The sequence below is a fragment of the Phaenicophaeus curvirostris genome, unplaced genomic scaffold (assembly GCF_032191515.1).
Source record: "Phaenicophaeus curvirostris isolate KB17595 unplaced genomic scaffold, BPBGC_Pcur_1.0 scaffold_557, whole genome shotgun sequence".
Lineage (NCBI taxonomy): Eukaryota > Metazoa > Chordata > Aves > Cuculiformes > Cuculidae > Phaenicophaeus > Phaenicophaeus curvirostris.
Genome location: NW_027207105.1, coordinates 12669 through 38454, shown reverse-complemented (window position 1 = coordinate 38454; position 25786 = coordinate 12669). Strand labels below are relative to the sequence as shown.

At 63.6% G+C, this 25786-nt stretch overlaps 1 protein-coding gene and 1 long non-coding RNA gene across 3 annotated transcripts; both read left to right on the top strand.

Annotated features, from left to right (window-relative positions):
- Positions 1–203: 203 nt before the first annotated feature.
- LOC138735182 (autophagy-related protein 2 homolog A-like) lies at positions 204–24837 on the top strand (the record flags this gene model as incomplete). The annotated part of the gene is made up of 23 exons (XM_069883088.1): positions 204–405; positions 912–1087; positions 1552–1675; positions 2811–3010; positions 4351–4431; positions 5414–5520; positions 6270–6359; positions 6935–7005; positions 7600–7670; positions 9208–9400; positions 9589–9679; positions 10128–10323; positions 11198–11406; positions 11818–11911; positions 13954–14173; positions 15583–15690; positions 16005–16080; positions 16880–16953; positions 18239–18308; positions 20884–21005; positions 22889–23037; positions 24171–24254; positions 24779–24837. Coding segments are annotated over 23 exons (2850 nt in total), but the record flags the coding sequence as incomplete, so codon positions are not given.
- On the top strand, positions 21041–22782 carry LOC138735181 (uncharacterized). Of its 2 annotated transcripts, none has more exons than XR_011339687.1 (3): positions 21041–21143; positions 21246–21723; positions 21912–22782. It is a non-coding gene; the product is annotated as an uncharacterized lncRNA (long non-coding RNA). The 2 variants fall into 2 exon arrangements; XR_011339688.1 differs by having other exon boundaries at positions 21041–21317; positions 21537–21723.
- Positions 24838–25786: the final 949 nt, after the last annotated feature.

The following is a 25786-nucleotide window of genomic DNA, read 5'->3' as shown; positions in this document are numbered from 1 at the left end:
GCCCCCCAAGTGGGGTTTGTGGGGGAGACAGGGCCCTATAGCGCCCCCCAAGTGGGGTTAGGGGGGGGACACGGGGCCCCATAGTGACCCCCAAGTGGGGTTAGGGGGGGGACACGGGGCCCCATAGCGCCCCCCAAGTGGGATTAGGGGGGGACACGCCCCCCCCCCCGCCCCATAGCGACCCCCAAGTTCTCCCCCCATAGGATCAACAACGATCTCCTGCTCTGGGAGCCCGAAGGCCCCGCCCCCTGGTTCGGAGGCCCCGCCCCCTCCTCAAGCCCCGCCCCCTCGGACGAGCGCAGCCAATCGGAGCGCGAGGACTCGCGCGGAGGGCCACGCCCCCCTCCCCTGGAGGCCACGCCCCCTCGGACTCCTTCAAGCCCTGCAAGTCAGGGCTGGGCGCAGGTAACGGGGGGGGGGGCACCGGGGGGGCACCGCTTTGGGGGGGGCTGGGACCCCCAAATCTGCACCCCTGGGGTCCCCCCTTGGATTTTGGGGAGCGGGGGGGTCTGGTCATGGGGTACCCCAAGTTTCGGGGGGGCTGGGATCCCCAGTTTGGGTATAGAGATCCCGTCTTATTGGGGTGTATTGGGTCTGGGCATGGGGTCCCACCAAGTTTTGGGGTGCAGGGACCCTCAAATCCACCCCCCTGGGTCCCCCCTTGGATTTTGGGGTGCGGGGGGGTTTGGCCATGGGGTCCCCCAAGTTTTGGGGCGCTGGGACCCCTAGATTTTGATATGGAAGCCCCTTGGTTTTGGGATTCGTTAGGGTCTGTCTATGGGGTCCGACCAGATTTAGGGGTGCAGGGACCCCTAAATCAACCCCCCCTGGGTCCCCCCCCTTGGATTTTGGGGTGCGGGGGGGGTTCTGACTATGGGGTTCTCCCTATTTTTGGGGTCCCCCCGCTTCAGACTCTGAGGAGGAAGAGGAGGAGGAGGAAGAGCAAGAAGGCACCGGGGGGGGCTCGGAGGAGGAAGAGAAGGAGGAGGAGGAAGATTTTGGGGGGCCCCCCCCGGACCCCCAAAGCGGCGTCGCCGTCCTCGTCACCATCCTACGCGGCCGCATCACGGCTGACTGCCCCCCCGCGGTGAGGGACACCCCAAAACCCAGCCGCCCCCGCCCCCCCAGGGCCCCCCAAAACCTGGAGAGCCCCCCCAAAACCCAGAGACCCCCCCCAGGGTCCCCCCAAAACCCAAGGACCCCCTCCTCAAACACAGAGACCCCCCCCAGGGCCCCCCCAAAAATTATAGGTACCCCCTTCACCCCCCTATTATATTGGGGTTCCTTTTTTTGGGGGGGGGCACATTGGGATCCCCTTTTTTCTATTGAGGGGGGTTTTGGGGGTTCAGGGGTTGATTTTGGGGTGTCCCCCCCTTTTTTTTGGGGGGGGTTCCCAGCTGATTCTAGATTTCGGGGAGGGGGGTGGACACAACATTGGGATCCCCTTTTTTGGGGGGGGGGGCACTTTGGGATCCCCTTTTTTCTATCGAGGGGGAGGTTTGGGGGTTCAGGGGTTGATTTTGGGGTGTCCCCCCCCTTTTTTTTTTTTAGGGGGGGGGTTCCCGGCTGGTTCTGGATTTCGGGGGGGGGCGTCTGTGCCTCCTCCCCCGCCCGGGGGGGCGACGCGGCCACTTCTGCGCTTGCGCCGAGGGGGGGGACATCAACCTCTACCACGGTACGGGGGGGGGGGCACCCCAAAAATTGAGGGGGCACCCCAAAAATTGAGGGGGGGCACCTAAAAATTGGGGTGGGACACCTAAAAAATTGGGGGGGCAACTTAAAATGGGGAGGGGGGATCTGAAATTGGGGGGGGAGCCTGGGGTTGGGAAAATGGGGGGGGCACCCCAAAAATTGTGGGGAGCCCTAAAAATTGAGAGGGGGCAGCTTAAAAATTGGGGGGGCAGCTTAAAAATTGGGGGGTGCTGCTTAAAAAATATGGAGGGGACACCCTAAAAATTGAGGGGGGCTAAAAAAGGGGGGCAAGAAAAAAATTGGGGGGGTCCTGAGGGGGGTATAGTTATTTTTTGGGGGGGGTGTTCTTATTTTTGGGGGGGTCTAGGGGGAGTCTCATTATTTTGGGGGGGTCTTAGAGGGGTTATATTTATTTTTGGGGGGGTCCTTATTTTTGGGGTGGTCTTGGGGGGGTTCCCTTGTTTTTAGGGGGGGGTCATGGTGGGATCCTTAATTTGGGGGGCTCCTGGGGGGGGGGGTGTCCTTATTTTTGGGGGGGTCCTGGGGGTTTATTTTTGGGGGGGGTCCTGGGTGGGATCCTTAATTTTGGGGGGTCCTGGGGGGCGGTTTATTTATATTTGGGGGGGGTCTTTATCTTTGGGGGGGTCATGGGGGGGTTGCCTTGTTTTTAGGGGGGGGGGTGTGGTGGGATCCTTAATTTTGGGGGGGCTCCTGGAGGGAGTTCCTTATTTTTGGGGGGTCCTGGGGAATTATATTTATTTTTAGGGGGGGTCGTTATTTTTGGAGGGGGGGGGTCTCATTATTTTCGGGGGTGTCTGGGGTGGGTTATATTTATTTTTTGGGGGGGGTCCTTATTTTTGGGGTGGTCCTGGGGGGGGTTCCCTTGTTTTTGGGGGGGGGGGTCCTGGTGGGATCCTTATTTTTGGGGGGTGTCTCTTTATTTTTGGGGGGTTCTGGGGGGGTAGTATTTATTTTTAGGGGGGGGTCCTTATTTTTTGGGGGGGTCCTGGGTGGGATCCTTAATTTTGGGGGGGTCCTGGAGCTAGATCCTTAATTTTAGGGGGGGTCTTTGAGGGGTGTATTTATTTTTGGGGTGTCCCTGCCCCCCCCCTCCCCAGGGCCGGTTCCCGAGGATGAGGGGGGGGTCCCTGGGGGGGCCCGGGGAGGGGCCGCCCCCCTCCTCGCTGCTCCCCACGTTGCTGCCCTGGACCCAGCCCCCCCCGGGGGCCCCCCCGGACCCCCCCAAACCCCCCCCAGGGCCCCCCGCATGCTGGCGCTGGCCCTGGGCACCCGCCTGCGCCCCCCCGGGAATATAAAGGTGAGGGGGGGGACCCCAAAATGGGGGGGGGGGGACCCTAAAAATGGGGGGGGGAGGGTATAAAATGAGAAGAGAGAGAAAACCCCTAAAATGGAGGGGGGGAACCCCTAAAATTGGGGCCGTGAAGGGGGTGAACCCCTAAAATGGTGGAGGGGAAGGGGGGCGAACCCCTGAAATGGAGAAAGAGAAGAGGGGGGACCCCTAAAATGGAGAAAGGGAAGAGGGGGAACCCTTAAAATGGTGGGGGGGAAGGAGGTGAACCCCTAAAATGGTGGAGGGGAAGGGGGGACCCCTAAAATGGTGGAGGAGAAGCGGGTGAAGACCTGAAATGGTGGAGGGGAAGGGGGGACCCCTAAAATGGTGGGAGGGACCCCTAAAATGGGGTGAGGAAGGGGGAGAACCCCTAAAATAGTGGAGGGGAAGGGGGGGATCCCTAAAATGGCAGAAGGGAAGGGGGGGGACCCCTAAAATGGGGGGTGAAGGGGGAACCCCTAAAATGGTGGAAGGGAAGGGGGGGAACCCCTAAAATGGTGGAAGGGAGTGAAACCTTAAAATGGGGGAAGGGAAGGGGGGGGATCCCTAACATGGGGGGTGAAGGGGGAACCCCTAAAATGGAGAAAGGGAAGGGGGGAAACCCCTAAAATGGTGGAAGGGAAGGGGGGGACCCTTAAAATGGAGGGAGGAAGGGGGTGAAGCCCTAAAATGGTGGAAGGGAAGGGGGTGAACCCCTAAAATGGTGGAAAGGAGGGGGGGAACCCTAAAATGGAGGGAGGAAGGGGGTGAAGCCCTAAAATGGTGGAAGGAAAGGGGGTGAAGCCCCTAAAATCGTGGAAGGGAAGGGGGGGAGCCCCTAAAATGGCAGAAGGGAAGGGGGGGGACCCCTAAAATGGGGGGTGAAGGGGGAACCCCTAAAATGGTGGAAGGGAAGGGGGGGACCCTTAAAATGGAGGGAGGAAGGGGGTGAAGCCCTAAAATGGTGGAAGGGAAGGGGGGAACCCCTAAAATGGAGAAAGGGAAGGGGGGAACCCTAAAATGGTGGAGAAGAAGAGAGTGAAGCTCTAAAATGGTGGAAGGGAAGGGGGGGAACCCCTAAAATAGTGAAGGGGAAGGGGGGGAACCCCTAAAATGGTGGGGTAAGGAGGGGAACCCTAAAATGGGGGGGTTGAAGGGGGGGAACCCCTAAAATGGAGGAAGGGAAGGGGGGTGAAACCCTAAAATGGAGGAGTGAAGGGGGGGAACCCCTAAAATGGAGGGGGAAGGGGTCTTGGGGAGGGGGATTGTTGATTTGGGGGTGTTCTGGGAGGCTGTCGTTGATTTGGGGGTGTCGGGGGGTCCCACAGGAGCTGGAGGTGTCCCTGGCGCTGGAGGGGGGGCTGCTGCAGCACCACCAGGAGCCCCCCGGCCTCGAGTGGTACCGGCAGGTGGGGGGGGGGCTCAGGTTTGGGGTTCCTTGTTTTGGGGGGGGGCACTTGGGGGGCCTCAGGTTTGGGGTTCCTTGTTTTGGGGGGGGGGCACTTGGGGGGCCTCAGGTTTGGGGTTCCTTGTTTTGGGGGGGGACGGGGACGGGGGGGGGCTCAGGTTTGGGGTTCCTTGTTTTGAGGGGGGGGCACTTGGGGGGCCTCAGGTTTGGGGTTCCTTGGTTTTTGGGGGGGAGGGGCGCTTGGGGGGGGTCCCAGTTCAGAGGTTCCCAGTTTGGGGGGGTCCCATTAAGGAAGATCCCAGTTTGTGGGGTTCCAAGTTTGGGGGGGTCTCAGTTCAGAGGTTCCCAGTTTGGGGGGGTCTCAGTTCAGAGGTTCCCAGTTTAGGGGGGGGGCTCCCTGGTTTGAGGGGTTCCCGGTTTGGGGGGGTCCCAGTTTAGAGGTTCCCAGTTTGGGGGGGGTCCCATTAAGGAAGATCCCAGTTTGGGGGTGTTCTCAGTTTGGGGGGGGGGGGGTGTCCCAGTATGGAAGGGGGCTCCCAGGTTGGGGGGGGGCCCAGTTTGGGAGGAGGTGCCCCGATTTGAGGGGTTCCCAGTTTGGAGGGGGTCTCAGTTCAGAGATTCCCAGTTTGGGGGGGTCTTAGTTAAGAGGTTCCCAGTTTGGGGGGGGTCCCAGTTCAGAGGTTTCCAGTTTGGGGGGGGGTCCCATTAAGGAAGATCCCAGTTTGGGGGTGTTCCCAGTTTGGGGGGTGGGGGTCCCAGTTTGGAGGGGGTCTCAGTTTGGGGGGTTCTCAGTTTGGGGGGGTCCCAGTTCAGAGGTTCCCAGTTTGAGGGGGTCCCATTAAGGAAAGTCCCAATTTGGGGGTGTTTCCAGTTAGAGAGGAGTCCCAGTTTGGGGGGTTCCCAGTTTGGGGGTGTCCTGGTTCAGGGGGTTCCCAGTTTGGGGGTGTCGGGGGGGGTCCTCACGTGGAGAACCCCCCCCCCAGCTGCTGTCGGTGCTGCTGGTGGAGGACGAGGAGGTTTTGGGGTACGAGGCCCCGACCCCCCTGAGCCGCCTGCACCTGCACCTGCTGCACTGTGCCTCGCTCGCCCAGTACGGCACTGGGAGCACTGGGAGGGCAGCGGGAGGGACTGGGGGGCACTGGGAGGTAGTGGGGGGACACTGGGAGGGACTGGGGGGGACTAGAGAGGGACTGGGGGGCACTGGGAGGGACTGGGAGGGACTGGGGGGCACTGGGAGGGATTGGGAGGCAGTGGGAGGGCACTGGGGAGGGACTGGGGGGCAGTGGGGAGGGACTGGGGGGCACTGGGAGGGACTGGGGGGCAGTGGGGGGGCACTGGGAGGGACTGAGGGGCACTGGGGAGGGACTGGGGGGCAGTGGGGAGGGACTGGGAGGGACTGGAGAGGGACTGGGGGGCACTGGGAGGGACTGGGGGGCACTGGGGAGGGACTGGGGGGGACTAGAGAGGGACTGGGGGGCACTGGGAGGGACTGGGGGGCACTGGGAGGGACTGGGGGGCAGTGGGGGGGCACTGGGAGGGACTGGGGGGGGTCTAGGGAGGCACTGGGAGGGACTGGGGGGCACTGGGGGGGCACTGGGAGGCACTGGGAGACACTGGAAGGAACTGGGGGGACACTGGGAGGGGCTGGAAGGGTCTGGGAGTGACTGGGGGGGCACTGGGAGGGACTGGGGGAGTTGTTGGAATGGGGGGGCACCATATTTTGGGGGGGGGTCCCGGTTTGGATCCCCAATTTGAGGGGGTTGGGGTGGGGGGTGTCACCGGGGGGGAGTCAATTCTCGTTGAGGGGGGGTCCCCCACTTTAACACCCCCCCCCCCCAGGACGCCCCCCCCCCACCTGAGGGTCCTGGTGGGGGTCGAGAGTCTGAGTGTCACCAGCACCATTGGGACCAGTGGGAGCAGCAGCTTGAGGTGGGGGGGGCGGATTTTGGGGGGGGCAGGGGGGAGATTTTGGGGTGGGGGGGAGTTATTGGGGTGGGGGGGTGAGATATTGGGGTATTGGGGTTCAATATGGGGGGGCTTGGGGGGAATAGAGGGGGGTTTTGGGGGGTTGGGGTGAGATACGGGGGGGCTTGGGGGGGAAAACGGGGATTTTGGGGTGGGGGGTGAGATATGGGGGGATGTTGGGGTGGGGGGGTTAAATATGGGGGGGCTTGGGGGGAAAATGGGGGTTTGGGGATGGGGAGTTGAGATTTTGGGGTGGGGGGGTGAGATATGGGGGGGGTTGGGATGGGGGGGTTGAGATATTGGGGTGTTGGGGTTCAATATGGGGGGGCTGGGGAGGAATAGAGGGGGTTTTGGGGTGGGGGGGTGAGATTTGCGGGTGGGGGTTGAGATATGGGGGTTCGGGGGTTCAATATGGGGGGGCTTGGGGGGGAAATGGGGGTTTTGGGGTGGGGGGGTGAGATTTGGGGGGGGTTTTGGGGTACGGGGCGGGTATTTAGGGGGTCCCGGGGGGGGGTCCCCAACCCTGAGCCCCTCCCCAGGTTGGTGTTAGAGGACGGATCCTTGTTCCTGAGCGACCGGGGGGGGGACACGAGCCTCGATCTGCAACGTGGTAAGTGGGGGGGGGCACCCCCAGTGCCTCCCAGTTCATCCCAGTGCCCCCCCAATGCCCCCCCGAGTCCCTCCCAGTGCCCCCCGAGCACCCCCAGTTCCCCCCCAGTGCCTCCCAGTGCCCCCCTAGTTTCTCGCAGTGCCTCCCAGTTCATCCCAGTCCCCCCCAATGCCCCCCCCCAGTGCCCCCCCGTCTTTGGGGGCGTCCAAGGGGGCATCTGGGGAGGGTCCTGGAGGATTTGGGGGCTCCAGGGTGGGGTCTGGGGGGTTTGAGGGGTTTTGGGGGGCTTTGTGGGGGTCCAAGGAGGGTTTTGGGGGGGTCCAGTGGGGCATTACGGGGGTTCTCAGGTGTCTAAGGGTTTGGGGGTGTCCTGAGGGATTTTGGGGGGCTCTGGGGGGGGTCCAAGGAGGATTTTGGGGGGGTCCAGGGGGGGAGTTAGGGGGGTTCTCAGGTGTCTAAGGGTTGGGGGGGTCCTGAGGGGTTTGGGGGGCTCTGGGGGGGGTCCAAGGAGGGTTTTGGGGGGGGGTCCCAAGGGTCTAGAGGTTTTTGGGGGGGCCCGGGGGGGGTCCCTAATTTTCTCTCCCCCCCCCCAAGATTTCGTTTGCGTGCTGGATGTGGATTTCCTGGAGCTGCTGCTGACGATGTGGATGGGAGAGGGGGAGCCGGTCCGTGGGGCGCTATGGGACAGGGGGGGCCGCTATGGGGCAGGGGGGGGCTCTGTGGGGCGCTATGGGGCAGGGGGGGGCTCTGTGGGGTGCTATGGGGCACCCCTATTGATTGCTATGGGGCAGGGGGTGCTCTATGGGGCGCTATGGGGCACCCCTATTGATTGCTATGGGGCAGGGGGGTGCTCTATGGGGCGCTATGGGGCACCCCTATTGATTGCTATGGGGCAGGGGGTGCTCTATGGGGCACCCCTATTGATTGCTATGGGGCAGGGGGTGATCTATGGGGCACCCCTATTGATTGCTGTGGGGCAGGGGGTGCTCTATGGGGCACCCCTATTGATTGCTATGGGGCAGGGGGTGATCTATGGGGCACCCCTATTGATTGCTGTGGGGCAGGGGGTGATCTATGGGGCACCCCTATTGATTGCTGTGGGGCAGGGGGTGCTCTATGGGGCACCCCTATTGATTGCTATGGGGCAGGGGGTGATCTATGGGCACCCCTATTGATTGCTGTGGGGCAGGGGGTGCTCTATGGGGCACCCCTATTGATTGCTATGGGGCAGGGGGTGATCTATGGGGCACCCCTATTGATTGCTGTGGGGCAGGGGGTGATCTATGGGGCACCCCTATTGATTGCTATGGGGCAGGGGGTGCTCTATGGGGCACCCCTATTGATTGCTATGGGGCAGGGGGTGATCTATGGGGCACCCCTATTGATTGCTATGGGGCAGGGGGTGCTCTATGGGGCACCCCTATTGATTGCTGTGGGGCAGGGGTGCTCTATGGGGCACCCCTATTGATTGCTGTGGGGCAGGGGGTGCTCTATGGGGCACCCCCTATTGATTGCTATGGGGCAGGGGGTGCTCTATGGGGCACCCCTATTGATTGCTATGGGGCAGGGGGTGATCTATGGGGCGCTATGGGGCACCCCTATTGATTGCTATGGGGCAGGGGGTGCTCTATGGGGCACCCCTATTGATTGCTATGGGGCAGGGGGTGCTCTATGGGGCACCCCTATTGATTGCTGTGGGGCAGGGGGTGCTCTATGGGGCACCCCTATTGATTGCTATGGGGCAGGGGGTGATCTATGGGGCACCCCTATTGATTGCTATGGGGCAGGGGGTGCTCTATGGGGCACCCCTATTGATTGCTATGGGGCAGGGGGTGCTCTATGGGGCGCTATGGGGCACCCCTATTGATTGCTATGGGGCAGTGGGAGCTCCTTGGGTCGCTATGGGGCGGCTGTGGAGGCCGCTATGGGGCAGGGGGTGCTCTGAGCATCGCTATGGGGCGGCTGTGGAGGCCGCTATGGGGCAGGGGATGCTCTATGGGTCGCTATGGGGCGGCTGTGGAGGCCGCTATGGGGCAGGGGATGCTCTATGGGTCGCTATGGGGCGGCTGTGGAGGCCGCTATGGGGCAGGGGGGGCTCCAAGCATCGCTATGGGGCAGCTGCGGAGGGCCGCTATGGGGCAGGGGATGCTCTATGGGGCAGCGGTGCAGGCCGCTATGGGGCAGCCCCACATGTCCCCGCAGCCGTGGCCGCGGCAGGAGCTTCGCGTGGGTCCCGCTCGTCTCCGAGCTCGAACGTGCGCGGACAGCGCGGCCCGCTCTCGCCCGGCTCCTGCGCCTCCTCGGCCGCCCCACGGCGCGACCCACGGCGCGACCCACGCCCGGACCCACAGCCGGACCCACAGCCGGACCCACAGCCTCCCAGGGGCACAGCCAGGTGAGTGGGGGGGACACGGGGCCCCATAGTGCCCCCCAAGTGGGGTTACGGGGGGGGACATGGCACCCCATAGTGACCCCCAAGTGGGGTTAGGGGGGGACACGGGGCCCCATGGTGACCCCCAAGTGGGGTTAGAGGGGGACATGCCCCCCCCCCTGCCCCATAGCGACCCCCAAGTGCCCCCCCAGGCCCCCCCCGGCCCCCCAACCATCAACCAGCAGGACCTGACGGATGCTCTACGCGACCCACGGCTGCCCCACGGCGACCCACAGCGGCCCCGTAAGGCTGGGGGGGCACTTACGGGGCTGGGGGTGCACTTATAGGTCTCTATGGGGGCACTTTTAGATTTGGGGGGGCACTTATGGGTCACTATGGGGGCACGTATGGGTCTGGGGGGGCACTTATAGGTCTCTATGGGGGCACTTATGGGGCTGGGGGGACATTTATGGGTCTGGGGGGGCACTTATGGGTCTGGGGGGGCACTTATGGGTCTCTATGGGGGCACTTATGGGTCTGGGGGGGCATTTAGGGGTCTGGGGGGGCACTTACGGGTCTGGGGGGGCACTTATGGGTCACTATGGGGGCACTTATGGGTCTCTATGGGGTCACTTATGGGTCTGGGGGGGCACTTATGGGTCTGGGGGGGCACTTATGGGTCTTTGGGGTCACTTATGGGTCTCGGGGGGCACTTATGGGTCAGGGTCTCACTTGTGGGTCTGCCCCACAGCGCCTCCCCCGCCCCCCCCCCGTGTCTCTCTACCTGTTCCCAGGTGAGGGGGGGCCCCGTCCCCCCCCTCCCTGCCCCCCGGCTCCTGCCCCCCCCCCCACCGCCCCCCCCCACCTCTGCCCCACACTTGGGGGGCAGCGAAGGCCCCGACCCCGACGGCTTCTGCGTCCTCGACGCCCCCGGGAGCCCCACGAACGTGAGTCGGGGGGGGGGGGGCCCTTTGGGGGGGCTGTTTGGGGGGGGTCACTTTTAGGGGGGTCCCTTTTAGGGGGTCACTTTTAGGGATCCCTTTTTTGGGGGGCTCTTTTGGGGGGTCACTTTGGGGGGGTCAGTTTTAGGGGTCCCTTTTGGGGGCTCACTTTTTGGGAGGTCTCTTTTAGGGGGTTCATTTTGGGGGGGTCGCTTTTTGGGGGGGGTCTTTGGGGGGTCCTTTTTGGGGGCTCCCTTTGGTGGGGTCCCTTTTGGGGGTCACTTTTAGGGCTCACTTTTTGGGGGGTCCCTTTTAGGGGGTTCATTTTGGGGGGGTCACTTTTTGGGGGGGGGTCTTTGGGGGGTCCTTTTTGGGGGCTCCCTTTGGTGGGGTTCCTTTTGGGGGGTCCCCATTAGGGGGTCCATTTTGGGGTTCACTTTTAGGGGGTCCCTTTTTAGGGGGTCCCTTTGGGGGGGTCACTTTGGGGGGGCTCCCTTGATCCCTTTCAGGGGGTTCCTTGGGCCTGTATTAGTTTTTTGGGGGGGTCCGTATGGGGTCTCTTGGTCCCTATTTTGGGAGGGGGGTCCCTTTGTCCCTATGGGGGGGTCCCTATGGGGGGGTCCCTATTGAGGGGGGTCCCTATTGAGGGGGGTCCCTGGGTCCTTATTGGGGGGGTCTCTATTGGGGGGTCTCTATGGGGGGGGGGGTCTTTTGATGCCTATTGGGGGGGTCCCTATGGGATCCCTTGGTCCCTATTGGGGGGTTCCTATAGGGGGATCTCTCCGGGGGGGGGTCCCTGGGTCCCTATTGGGGTTCTCTCTGGGGGTTCCGTTTTGGGGGTGTCTCTGCTGATCTGCCTGTGTGTTCCCCCCCCACCCAGGAGTCGCTGCCGCCCCCCCGCCTGCGCTGGTTGGCCCCGGGCCCCCTGGTTCTCCGTGAGGGCCACTTCGTAGCCCCCCGCGGCCCCCGGGACCGGCTGCGACCCCCCCCCGGGCTGCCCCCCCCCTCGACCCGCCTGCTGCTGCGGGACACCTGCCTCACCTGGCGGCTCTACGGGGGGAGGGACCTGGGACACGCCCCCCGGGTCACGTGAGTGAGGGGGCGGGGCTAAGAGGGGATGGACACGCCCCCTGAGCCGTAGGAACCAATGGGGTGGGCGGGGCTAAGGGTTGGACACGCCCCCTGCGCCGTAGGAACCAATGGGGTGGGCGGGGCTAAGGGATGGACACGCCCCCTCCATAGAAACCAATGGGGTGGGCGGGGCTAAGGGATGGACACGCCCCCTCCATAGAAACCAATGGGGTGGGCGGGGCTAAGGGATGGACACGCCCCCTCCATAGAAACCAATGGGGTGGGCGGGGCTAAGGGATGGACACGCCCCCTCCATAGAAACCAATGGGGTGGGCGGGGCTAAGGGATGGATACGCCCCCGAGCCATAGAAATCAACAGGGTGGGCGGGGCTAATGAGGATGACGTCACCCGTGGCCACGCCCCCACAGGTCCCGCCGCAGAGGCCACGCCCCCTCCTCGTGGCGCTGCCGGGGGGGCCCCGGGCGGGAGGAGGAGCTGCTGATGGAGCTGCACCTCGGCAAGGTAGGGGTTAATGGGGTAAGAAAGGGGGGTAAAAAGGGGTCTGGGGGTAAAAAAGGGGGGTAAAAAGGGGTCTGGGGGTAAAAAAGGGGGGTAAGAAGGGGTATGAGGGGTAAAAAGGGGGGATAAAAAGGCGTCTGGGGGTAAAAATGGGGAAAAAAGGGGGATAAAAAGGGGTCTGGGGGGTAAAAAGGGGGTTAAAAGGTGTCTGGGGGCAAAAAAGGGGGGTAAAACGGGTGTGGGGGTAAAAAACGGGGGAAAAATGGGGATAAAAAGGGGTCTGGGGGTAAAAATGGAGGATAAAAAGGGGTCTGGGGGTGAAAACGGGGGAAAAAGGGGGGAAAAGGGGGCCTGGGGGGTAAAAAGGCAGGAACGTAGGGTCAAGAGGGGTAAAAAGGCAGGAAAATAGTGTCTAGGGGGTAAAAAGGAGAGAAAATGGGGTCTAGGGGGGTAAAAAGGCAGGAAAATGGGGTCTGGGGGGTAAAAAGGGGGGAAAAGGGGGGGAAAATGGGGTCTAGAGGGGTAAAAAGGTGGGAAAATGGGGTCTGGGGGGTAAAAAGGGGGGTAAAAAGGGGGGTAAAAAGGGGGGAAATGGGGTCTAAGGGGGTAAAAAGGGGGGAAATGGGGTCTGGGGGTAAAAAGGGGGATAAAAAGGTGGGAAAATGGGGTCTAAGGGGGTAAAAAGGCAGGAAAATGGGGTCTGGGGGGTAAAAAGGGGAGTAAAAAGGGGGGAAAATGGGGTCTAAGGGGGTAAAAAGGGGAGTAAAAAGGGGGGAAAATGGGGTCTGGGGGGGGTAAAAAGGGGAGTAAAAAGGGGGGAAAATGGGGTCAAGGGGGCAAAAAGGCAGGAAAACAGGGTCTGGGGGGTAAAAAGGGGAAAATGGGGTCTAAGGGGGTAAAAAGGGGAGTAAAAAGGGGGGAAAATGGGGTCTAAGGGGGTAAAAAGGGGAGTAAAAAGGGGGGAAAATGGGGTCTAAGGGGGTAAAAAGGCAGGAAAATGGGGTCTGGGGGGTAAAAAGAGGGGTAAAAAGGGGGAAAATGGGGTCTAAGGGGGTAAAAAGGGGAGTAAAAAGGGGGGAAAATGGGGTCTAAGGGGGTAAAAAGGGGGGAAAATGGGGTCTGGGGGGTAAAAAGGGGAGTAAAAAGGGGGGAAATGGGGTCTAAGGGGATAAAAAGGGGAGTAAAAAGGGGGGAAAATGGGGTCTAAGGGGGTAAAAAGGCAGGAAAATGGGGTCTGGGGGGTAAAAAGAGGGGTAAAAAGGTGGGAAAATGGGGTCTAAGGGGGTAAAAAGGCAGGAAAATGGGGCCTGGGGGGTAAAAAGGGGGGTAAAAAGGGGGAAAAAGGGTCTGAGGGGGTAAAAAGGGGGGAAAATGGGGTCTAAGGGGGTAAAAAGGCAGGAGAACAGGGTCTGGGGGGTAAAAAGGGGAAAATGGGGTCTAAGGGGGTAAAAAGGGGAGTAAAAAGGGAGGAAAATGGGGTCTAAGGGGGTAAAAAGGCAGGAAAATGGGGTCTGGGGGGTAAAAAGAGGGGTAAAAAGGGGGAAAAAGGGTCTGAGGGGGTAAAAAGGGAGGAAAATGGGGTCTGGGGGGTAAAAAGGGGGGTAAAAAGGGGGAAAAAGGGTCTGAGGGGGTAAAAAGGGGGGAAAACAGGGTCTGGGGAGTAAAAAAGCAGGAAAATGGGGTCTAGGGGTAAAAAAGGGGGGTAAAAAGTGTTTTGGAGGGTAAAAAGGGGGGTTAAGAGGGGGTAAAACAAGGTCTGGGGAGTAAAAAGGGGGGAAATGGGGTTTAGGGGGTAAAAGGGGGGTAAAAAGGGGGAGAATGAGTCTGGGGGGGTAAAAAGGGGGATAGAAAGGGGGGTAAAAGGCGCCTGGGAGGTGAAAAGAGGAGGGTAAAGGGGTAGTTGTGGGTCTGGGGGGGGAGCTGTGGGGCAGGGGGGGAGCTGTGGGGCAGTTGGGGGGCGATGCGGGGCAGGAGGGTGAATTGGGGGAGGGGGGGTTCACCCCCTATTTGCCCCCCCCCTCATTTTTTTTACCCCCCCCCCCAAGATGAGCCTGCAGCACGAGGCCTACGAGGAGCCGGGGGCGGCCGTGGGGCCGGCGTGGGGCGGCCGTGGGGCAGCCGTGGGGCCGGGCGAGCGCCCCACGTCCCGCCTGGTGCTGCTGGTGCAGGAGCTGGAGGTTCGCGATCGCATCGGGGGGGGCGCTGAGAGCCCCCCCTTCCTCTGCCGACACCCCCGGGGGGCGCCCCCCCCCCCAGCCCCCCACGGTAACCGCCCCATGGATCTGCCCCGTGGATCTGATCCCCCTTCTCACCCCCCACTATGGGTCTGGGGGGGCACTTGTGGGTCACGGGGGGGGGTTAGGGGACTGGGGGGGCACTTATGGGTCTCTATGGGGGCACTTAGGGGTCTGGGGGTGCACTTATGGGTCTGGGGGGGCACTTATGGGTCTCTATGGGGGCACTTATGGGTCTGGGGGGACACTTATGGGTCTCTATGGGGGCACTTATGGGTCTGGGGGGCACTTATGGGTCTCTATGGGGGCACTTATGGGTCTGGGGGGCACTTATGGGTCTCTATGGGGGCACTTATGGGTCTGAGGGGGCACTTATGGGTCCCTATGGGGGCACTTATGGGTCTGGGGGGGCACTTATGTGTCTCTATGGGGGCATTTATGGGTCTGGGGGGGCACTTTTGGGTCTGGGGGGGCACTTAAGGGTCTGGGGGGGCACTTATGGGTCTGGGGGGGCACTTATGGGTCTCTATGGGGGCACTTATGGGTCTGGGGGGGCACTTATGGGTCTCTATGGGGGCACTTATGGGTCTGGGGGGGCACTTATGGGTCTCTATGGGGGCACTTACGGGTCTGGGGGGGCACATGTGGGTCTCTATGGGGGCATTTATGGGTCTGGGGGGGCACTTATGGGTCTGGGGGGGCACTTATGGGTCTGTGGGGGCACTTATGGGTCTGGGGGGGCACTTATGGGTCTCTATGGGGGCATTTATGGGTCTGGGGGGGCACTTATGGGTCTCTATGGGGGCACTTATGGGTCTGGGGGGGCACTTATGGGTCTCTATGGGGGCACTTATGGGTCTGGGGGTCACTTATGGGTCTCTATGGGGGCACTTATGGGTCTCTATGGGGGCACTTATAGGTCTGGGGGGGCACATGTGGGTCTCTATGGGGGCATTTATGGGTTTGGGGGGGCACTTATGGGTCTCTATGGGGGCACTTATGGGGCTGGGGGGGCACATGTGGGTCTCTATGGGGGCACTTATGGGTCTGGGGGGGCACATGTGGGTCTCTATGGGGGCATTTATGGGTCTGGGGGGGCACTTATGGGTCTCTATGGGGGCACTTATGGGTCTGGGGGGGCACTTATGGGTCTGGGGGGGCACTTATGGGTCTCTGGAGGGGCACTTATGGGTCTGGGGGGGCACATGTGGGTCTCTATGGGGGCATTTATGGGTCTGGGGGGGCACTTATGGGTCTCTATGGGGGCACTTATGGGTCTCTGGGGGGGCACTTATGGGTCTCTGGGGGGGCACTTATGGGTCTGGGGGGGCACATGTGGGTCTCTATGGGGGCACTTATGGGTCTGGGGGGCACTTATGGTCTCTATGGGGGCATTTATGGGTCTGGGGGGGCACTTATGGGTCTTCCCGCCCCCCCCAGCTGTGGGTCAAGGCTCTGCGGGTGCTGCCGTCCCCCCCCCCGCCCGGGGGGGTCCCCGAGTGCTGCCTCCGCGTGGCCCTCGCCCCCCTGCGCCTGCACATCGACCAGGTGGGTGGGGGGGCACTGGGAGCACTGGGACGGACTGGGATGGGGGGGCTGGGGGCTTCTCGGGGGGCAAGGGGGTTTCTGGGGGGGTCTGGAGGGAATGGGGGGGGGGGGGGGGCAAGGGGGGGTCTGGGGGGGTCTGGGGGCTCCTAGAGGGAATCTGGGGGGGTCTGGGGGCTCCTGGGGGGGTCAAGGGGGTGTCTAGGGGGGTCTGGGGGCTCCTGGAGGGGGGCAAGGGGGGGTTCTGGGGTGCTCTAAGCTGCCCCACCCCCCAAACCTCTGACACCCCCCCCCCCCAATTTTTCCTGGGGGGCCAGGACGCCCTCATCTTCCTCAGGGATTTTGTCAGCAATTTCCTGACCCACGTGGACCCCCCCCCGCTCCCCCCCGACGGTACTGGGGGCACTGGGAGGCACTGGGAGGGGATGGGGGGACACTGGGAGGGCATGGGGGGGCACTGGGAGGCACTGGGAGGGGATGGGGGGGCACTGGGAGGGGATGGGGGTGCACTGGGAGGCACTGGGAGGGGATGGGGGTCACTGGGAGGGCATGGGGGGGCACTGGGAGGCACTGGGAGGGGATGGGGGTCACTGGGAGGGGCTGGGAGGGGATGGGGGGTCACTGGGAGGGGATGGGGGGCACTGGGAGGCACTGGGAGGGGATGGGGGGTCACTGGGAGGGCATGGGGGGCACTGGGAGGCACTGGGAGGGGATGGGGGGTCACTGGGAGGGCATGGGGGGGCACTGGGGGGCACTGGGAGGGCATGGGGGGCACTGGGAGGCACTGGGAGGCACTGGGAGGGGATGGGGGGTCACTGGGAGGCACTGGGAGGGGATGGGGGGGCACTGGGAGGGGCTGGGAGGGGATGGGGGGCACTGGGAGGCACTGGGATGGGATGGGGGGGCACTGGGATGGGATGGGGGGGCACTGGGAGGGGCTGGGAGGGGATGGGGGGCACTGGGAGGCACTGGGATGGGATGGGGGGGCACTGGGATGGGATGGGGGGGCACTGGGAGGGACTGGGGGGGCACTGTGGGGCACTGGGAGTCACTGGGAGGGGATGGGGGGGCACTGGGAGGGCATGGCGGGGCACTGGGAGGCACTGGGAGGGGATGGGATGGGGGGGTACTGGGACAAGGACGCTGGGGTGTACTGGGAGGCACTGGGACGGGGTCCCCTCCCCCCCCGCAGCCCCCCCGCCCCCCCCCCGGCCTGGAGCCCCTGGAGGACGAGGACCCCGAGAGTGACCCCCCCGTCTATTTCCGGTACGGGAACTGGGAGCACTGGGAATACTGGGATGGGTGCTGGGGGGTAACTGGGAGCACTGGGAGCACTGGGGTTCTTGGGGGACACTGGGAGCACTGGGATGGGGGTACGGGGGTTACTGGGAACACTGGGATGAGGATACTGGGGACACTGGGAGATACTGGGGGTACTGGGAGCACTGGGATGGGGGCACGGGGGGTACTGGGGTTACTGGGAACATTGGGATGAGGATACTGGGGGCACTGGGAGATGCTGGGGGTACTGGGAGCACTGGGATGGGGGCACGGGGGGTACTGGGGTTACTGGGAACACTGGGATGAGGATACTGGGGACACCGGGAGGTACTGGGTGCACTGGGGATACTGGGAGCACTGGGGATACTGGGAGCACTGGGATGGGGGCACTGGGGGTACTGGGGATACTGGGAGCACTGGGATGGGGGTACTGGGGGTACTGGGAACACTGGGATGAGGATACGGGGACAGTGGAAGATGCTGGTGATACTGGGAGCACTGGGATGGGGGCACTGGGGGTACTGGGTGCACTGGGAGCACTGGGATGGGGGTACTGGGGGCACTGGGAGATACTGGGTGCACTGGGAGCACTGGGATGGGGGCACTGGGGGTACTGGGTGCACTGGGATGGGGGTACTGGGGGCACTGGGAGCACTGGGATGGGGACACTGGGAGATACTGGGGTTACTGGGAACACTGGGATGAAGATAGTGGGGATACTGGGAGATACTGAGGATACTGGGAGCACTGGGATGGGGGCACTGGGAGCACTGGGAGCACTGGGATGGGGACACTGGGAGCACTGGGGGCACTGGGAGCACTGGGATGGGGACACTGGGAGATACTGGGGGTACTGGGAACACTGGGATGAAGATAGTGGGGATACTGGGAGATACTGAGGATACTGGGAGCACTGGGATGGGGGCACTGGGAGCACTGGGAGCACTGGGATGGGGACACTGGGAGCACTGGGGGCACTGGGAGCACTGGGATGGGGACACTGGGAGATACTGGGGGTACTGGGAACACTGGGATGAAGATAGTGGGGATACTGGGAGATACTGAGGATACTGGGAGCACTGGGATGGGGGCACTGGGGGCACTGGGAGCACTGGGATGGGGGCACTGGGGGCACTGGGAGGTACTGGGGACACTGGGATGGGGACGCTGGTTTGGGGGGCACTGGGGACACTGGGGTGGGGACACTGGGGGGTGCTGGGAGCACTGGTTTGGGGCCCCCGGTGCCACTGGTGCGTACTGGTGTCCCCAGGGAGTTCCGCTTCACGTCCGAGGTCCCCGTGTGGCTGGATTACAGGGGGAAACGCGTCACCATGGAGCAGGTGACAGGGGGGACAGGGACGGGGGGACAGGGACAGGGGGACAGGGGGTGACAGGGATATGGGGACAGGGGGTGACAGGGATATGGGGACAGGGGGGTGACAGGGACATGGGGACAGGGACATGGGGACATGGGGACAGGGGTGACAGGGACATGGGGACATGGGGGTGACAGGGACATAGGGACAGGGGGGTGACAGAGATATGGGGACAGGGGTGACAGGGATATGGGGACAGGGGGGTGACAGGGACATGGGGACAGGGACATGGGGACAGGGATATGGGGATAGGGGGACAGGGACATGGGGACAGGGGGTGATAAGGATATGGGGACAAAGGGTGACAGGGACATGGGGATAGGGATATGGGGACAGGGGTGACAGGGACATGGGGACAGGGGGACAGGGGTGACGGGTGACACGGACATGGGGACATGGGTATGACAGGGACATGGGGACAGGGGGGACAGGGACATGGGGACAGGGGGACAGGGGTGACAGGGGTGACAGGGACATGGGTATGACAGGGACATGGGGACAGGGGGGACAGGGACATGGGGACAGGGGGGACAGAGACATGGGGACAGTGGGGACAGGGGGACAGGGACAGGGGAACAGGGGTGACAAGGAGAGGGGGGTGACAGGGACATGGGGACAGGGACATGGGGACAGGGGTGACAGAGATGGGGGACAGGGGGTGACAGGGACGTGGGGACAGGAGGACAGGGACATGGGGACAGGGCTATGGGGACAGGGGGTGACAAGGATATGGGGACAGGAGGTGACAGGGATATGGGGATAGGGGGGTGACAGGGACATGGGGACAGGGACATGGGGTTTGACAGGAACATGGGGACAGGGACATGGGGACATGGGTATGACAGGGACATGGGGACAGGGGTGACAGGGACATGGGGACAGTGGGGACAGGGGAACAGGGACAGGGGAACAGGGGTGACAAGGAGAGGGGGGTGACAGGGACATGGGGACAGGGGGATGACAGGGCACCTAGGAGGGACAAGGGGGGACAGTGGACACGAGGGGGGGACAGGGGTGACAGGGACATGGGGACAAGGGGGTGACAAGGATGGGGGGTGGTGACAGGGAGGTCCCAGGGTGACAAGGAGGTGACAGGAGGGGGTGACAAGGACGGGGGGGTGACATGGGGGGTCCCAGGGAGATGACAGAGTGGGGGGGGGGTGGTGACAGGGCCAGGGGGGTGACAGGGGTGTCCCCTTAGGGCGCGGTGGCCGGGATCCTGATCGGGCTGGCGAGGCTCAACTGCTCCCAGCTGAGGCTGAAACGGCTCTGTCACCGTCACGGGTGGGGACAGGGGACACGGGGGGACACGGGGGGACACGGGGACACACAGGGATGGGGGGCACAGTGGGGACATGGGGATGGATGGGGGTGGGGGGACAGGGGGACATGGGGGGGACAGGGGACACAGGGGGGACATGGGGACAGATGGGGGTGGGGGGACAGGGGGACATGGGGGGGACAGGGGACACAGGGGGGACATGGGGACAGATGGGGCTGGGGGGACAGGGGGACACGGGGGGGACTGGGGGACATGGGGGGACACGGGGGGGACATGGAAAGGACACAGGGACACGGGGACTTGGGGGGACACGGGGGACGTGGGGGGACATGGAAAAGACACAGGGACATGGGGACTTGTGGGGGACACGGGGGACATGGGGGGACACAGGGACATGGGGGGGACACAGGGACATGGGGGGACATGGGGACATGGAGGGGACACAGGGACATGGGGACATGGGGGGGACATAGGGACATGGGGGGGACACAGGGACATGGGGGGGACACAGGGACATGGGGACATGGGGGGGACATGGGGACATGGGGGGGACACAGGGACATGGGGACATGGGGGGACATGGGGGGGACACAGGGACATGGGGACGGGGGGGACACAGGGACATGGGGGGGACATGGGGGGGACACAAGGACATGGGGGGGACATGGGGGGGACACAGGGACATGGGGACATGGGGGTGACATGGGGACATGGGGGGACACAGGGACATGGGGACATGGGGGGGACACAGGGGCATGGGGGGACACAGGGACATGGGGGGGACACAGGGACATGGAGGGGACACAGGGACATGGGGACGACATGGGGACATGGGGGGGACACAGGGACATGGGGGGGACACAGGGACATGGGGACGGGGGGGACACAGGGACATGGGGGGGACACGGGGACATGGGGGGGACATGGGGACATGGGGGGACACAGGGACATGGGGGACATGGGGGGGGACACGGGGGACATAGGGACACAGGGACATGGGGGGGACATGGGGACATGGGGACGGGGGGGGGACACGGGGACATGGGGGGACACAGGGACATGGGGACATGGGGGGACATGGGGACATGGGGGGGACACAGGGACATGGGGGGGACACAGGGACATGGGGACAGAGGAGGGGACGGGGGGGACGTGAGGAGTGAGGGACCCCGAGCCCTGTGTCCCCATGTCCCCCTGTCTCTCCCTCGTGTCCCCCAGTGTCCCCCGGTGTCCCCAACTGTCCCCGTGTCCCCCCAGGCTGCTGGGTCTCAGCAAGGTCCTGAGCTTCGCGGTGGCCGAGTGGCTGCGGGACATTCGGTGTCACCAGCTGCCGGGGCTGCTGGGGGGGGTGGCACCCGTCCACGCCGTCCTGCGCCTCTGTGAGTGTCCCCAAGGGTCCCCAGGTGTCCCCAAGATGTCCCCGACCTGTCCCCACGGTGTCCCTAGGGTGTTCTGATGGGTTGGTGGCACTGGTGGCGCATCCCCAGGGGGCCTGGTGGGTGGTGGCATCTCCCTAGGTGTCCCCAGGGTGTCCCCAGGGTGTCCTGATGGGTGGTGGCAGTGGTGACGCGTCCCCAGGTGTCCCCAAGGTGTTCTAATGGGTGGTGGCACATCCCCAGGTGTCCCCAAGGTGCTCCCAGGTGTCCCCAAGGTGTCCTAATGGGTGGTGGCACATCCCCAAGTGTCCCCAGGTGTCTCCAAGGTGTCCCCAGGGTGTCCTGATGGGTGGTGGCATTGGTGGCACATCCCCAAGGTGTCCCCAGCGTGTCTCAGTGGGGTGGTGGCAGTGGTGACACATCCCCAGGTGTCCCCCAAGGTGCTCCCAGGTGTCCCCAAGGTGTTCCTAGGGTGTCTCAGGGGGGTGGTGGCAGTTGGGACATGTCCCCAGTGTGTCCCTAGGGTGTCCCTAGGGTGTCTCAATGGGGTGGTGGCACATCCCCAGGTGTCCCCAGGTGTCCTCAGGGTGTCCCCAAGGTGTCCCTAGGGTGTCTCAGTGGGGTGGTGGCATTGGTGGCTCATCCCCAGGTGTCCCTAGGTGTCCCCAAGGTGTCCCTAGGGTGTCTCAGTGGGGTGGTGGCAGTGGTGGCACATCCCTAGGTGTCCCCAGGTGTCCCAAAGGTGTCCCTAGGGTGTCTCAGTGGGGTGGTGGCATCTCCCTAGGTGTCCCCAGGCGTCCCCAAGGTGTCCCCAGGGTGTCCCGGTGGGTGGTGGCATCTCCCTAGGTGTCCCCAAGGTGTCCCCAGGATGTTCTGGTGGGTGGTGGCATCTCCCTAGGTGTCCCCAAGGTGTCCCCAAGGTGTCCCCAGGGTGTCCTGGTGGGTGGTGGCATCTCCCTAGGTGTCCCCAGGCATCCCCAAGGTGTCCCTAGGGTGTCCTGATGGGGTGGTGGCAGTGGTGGCATGTCCCCAGGTGTCCCCAGGTGTCCCCAGGCATTCCCAGGTGTCCCCAAGGTGTCCCCAGGATGTCCTGGTGGGTGGTGGCATCTCCCTAGGTGTCCCCAAGGTGTCCCTAAGGTGTCCCCAGGATGTCCTGGTGGGTGGTGGCATCTCCCTAGGTGTCCCCAAGGTGTCCCTAAGGTGTCCCTAGGGTGTCCTGATGGGTGGTGGCAGTGGTGACACATGCCCAGGTGTCCCCAAGGTGTCCCTAGGGTGTCTCAATGGGGTGGTGGCAGTGGTGACACATGCCCAGGTGTCCCCAGGTGTCCTCAGGGTGTCCCCAAGGTGTCCCTAGGGTGTCTCAATGGGGTGGTGGCAGTGGTGGCACATCCCCAGGTGTCCTCAGGGTGTCCCCAAGGTGTCTCTAGGGTGTCTCAATGGGGTGGTGGCAGTGGTGGCACATCCCTAGGTGTCCCCAGGCGTCCCCAAGGTGTCCCCAGGGTGTCCTGGTGGGTGGTGGCATCTCCCTAGGTGTCCCCAAGGTGTCCCCAAGGTGTCCCCAGGATGTCCTGGTGGGTGGTGGCATTTCCCTAGGTGTCCCCAATGTGTCCCCAAGGTGTCCCTAGGGTGTCCTGATGGGTGGTGGCATCTCCCTAGGTGTCCCCAGGCATCCCCAGGTGTCCCCAGGATGTCCCCAGGGTGTCCTGGTGGGGTGGTGGCAGTGGTGGCACATCCCCACGTGTCCCCAAGGTGTCCCCAAGGTGTCCCCAGGGCGTTGGGATGGGGCCATCAGGGTGGCGGGGGGTGACAAGGGGTTATGGGGGGGTGGGGACAGGAGGTGACAAGGTAGGGGGGGGTGACAGGAGGTGCCCCGCGTGTCCCCTCAGGGCGGGCTCTGCGGGACCTGCTGGCGCTGCCGCTGCAGTTGGGGACACGGGGGGGGACGCGGGGGGTGACGCGGGGGGTGACGGCGCTGGGGGCAGCGTCGGCCACCGCCGCCCTCGGCCTCGGAGCACGGCTGCTGCGCGCCCTGCAGGTGACAACCCCCCCGGGGACCCCAAAACCCACCCCGGGGACCCCAAAAACCCCCCGGGGACCCCAAAACCCACCCCGGGGACCCCAAAACCCCCCCGGGGACCCCAAAAACCCCCAAATCCACCCCCAAAAAACCCAAAATCCAACCCGGGGACCACAAAACCCCCAAATCGGCCCCAAAACCCCCCCGGGGACCCCAAAACCCACCCCGGGGACCTCGAAACCCCCAAAATCCATCCCAAAACCCCCGAATTCACCCCAAAACCCGCCCCGGGGACCCCAAAAACCCCAAATTCACCCCAAAACCCACCCCGGCGACCCCAAAAACCCCAAAATTCACCCCAAAACCCACCCCGGGGACCCCAAACCCCCCCCACGGGGACCCCAAAACCCCCCTGGGGACCCCCAAACCCACCCTGGGGACCTCAAAACCCCCCAAATCCACCCCAAAACCCCCAAATTCACCCCGAAACCCACCCTGGGGACCCCAAAAACCCCAAATCCACCCCCAAAAAACCCAAATCTGCCCCAAAACCCACCCCGGGGACCCCGAAACCCACCCTGGGGACCCCGAAACCCACCCCGGGGACCCCAAAACCCCCAAATCTACCCCAAAACCCCCAAATTCACCCTGAAACCCACCCCGGGGACCCCGAAACCCACCCCGGGGACCCCAAAACGCCCAAATCTGCCCCAAAACCCACCCCGGGGACCCCAAAAACCCTAAATCTGCCCCAAAATCCACCCCAGGGACCCCAAAAACCCCTTGGGGACCCCAAAACCCCCAAAATTCACCCCAAAACCCACCCCAGGGACCCCAAAAACCCCCAAATCCACCCCAAGAAACCCCAAAATCCAACCCGGGGACCTCAAAAAACCCAAATCTGCCCCAAAATCCACCCCGGGGACCCCAAAAACCCACAAATTCACCCCAAAATCCACCCTGGGGGCCCCCAAAACCTCCCCAAGGACCCCAAAACCCCCCAAATTCACCCCCAATTGCCCCAGGACCCCCCAGTTGCCCCCCTGACTCCCCCAATTGCCCCCCTGACCCCCCTAATTGCCCCAGGAGCCCCCCAATTGCCCCAGGAGCCCCCCAACTGCCCCCCTGACCCCCCCCAATTGCCCCCCCAGGCCCTGGCCGAGGCGCTGTACGAGCTGGTGGCCCCCCCCGTGCCCCCCCGGCCCCTCGCAGCCCCCCCACAGCCCCCCCGGCAGGTACGGACCAGTACAGACCAGTACGGACCAGTATGGGGGGGGAAAGGGGAAGGGGGAACCAGTATAGACCAGTATGGACCAGTATGGGGGGCTGGGAGCGGGGAAAAGGGGTAGGGGGAACCAGTATGGACCAGTATGGGGGGCTGGGGGGACCAGTAAAGACCAGTATGGACCAGTATGGGGGGGGGAAAAGGAAAGAGGGAACCAGTATAGACCAGTATGGACCAGTAAGGAGGTGGAAAGGGGAAGGGGGAACCAGTATGAACCAGTATGGGGGTCAGGGAGGGGGGGGGAAAGGGGTAGGGGGAACCAGTACAGACCAGTATGTCCCAGTTTGGAGCCACGATCCTCCCAGTATGGTCTGGGGTGTGGGGAGGGCTCCCAGTATGGCCCAGTTTGGGCTCCCAGGGCTCCCAGTATGGCCTGGGGGGACGGCGGGGGGGGTATAGGTGCCTCCCAGTGCCTCCCAGTGCCTCCCAGTCCCTCCCAGTTCCCCCTTAACCCCCCCCCCTCTCTCTCTCCAGCCCCTCCCGACCAGGAGAGGACGACGGCCCCGGCCCAAATAAACTGGTGGCTACTGGGAGAACTGGGCTGGACTGGTTTTTACTGGGAAGTTTGGGGGGGGGGGGGAGGGAAAGGGGCCCAGTATGGACCAGTTTGAGCTCCCGGGGCTTCCAGTATGGACCAGTGTGCTCCCAGTATGGCCTGGGTGCAGGGAGGGCTCCCAGTACGTCCCAGTTTGAGCTCCTGGGGCTCCCAGTATGGCCCAGTTTGGGGTCAGGAGGCTCCCAGTATGGCCTGGGTGTGGGGAGGGCTCCCAGTACGTCCCAGTTTGAGCTCCTGGGGCTCCCAGTACGTCCCAGTTTGAGCTCCTGGGGCTCCCAGTATGGCCCAGTTTGGGGTCAGGAGGCTCCCAGTATGGCCTGGGTGTGGGGAGAGCTCCCAGTACGTCCCAGTTTGAGCTCCTGGGGCTCCCAGTATGGCCCAGTTTGGAGTCAGGAGGCTCCCAGTATGGCCTGGGTGTGGGGAGAGCTCCCAGTACGTCCCAGTTTGAGCTCCCGGGGCTCCCAGTATGGCCCAGTTTGGGGTCAGGAGGCTCCCAGTATGGCCCAGTTTGAGCTCCCGGGGCTCCCAGTATGGCCCAGTTTGGGGTCAGTGTGCTCCCAGTATGGCCTGGGTGCGGGGAGAGCTCCCAGTACATCCCAGTTTGAGCTCCTGGGGCTCCCAGTATGGCCCAGTTTGGAGTCAGGAGGCTCCCAGTATGGCCTGGGTGTGGGGAGAGCTCCCAGTACGTCCCAGTTTGAGCTCCCGGGGCTCCCAGTATGGCCCAGTTTGGGGTCAGGAGGCTCCCAGTATGGCCTGGGTGTGGGGGGGGCTCCCAGTACGTCCCAGTTTGAGCTCCCGGGGCTCCCAGTATGGCCCAGTTTGGGGTCAGGAGGCTCCCAGTATGGCCCAGTTTGGGCTCCCGGGGCTCCCAGTATGGCCCAGTTTGGGGTCAGGGCGGGCGGGCGGAAGGACCCAGGGGAGCCCTG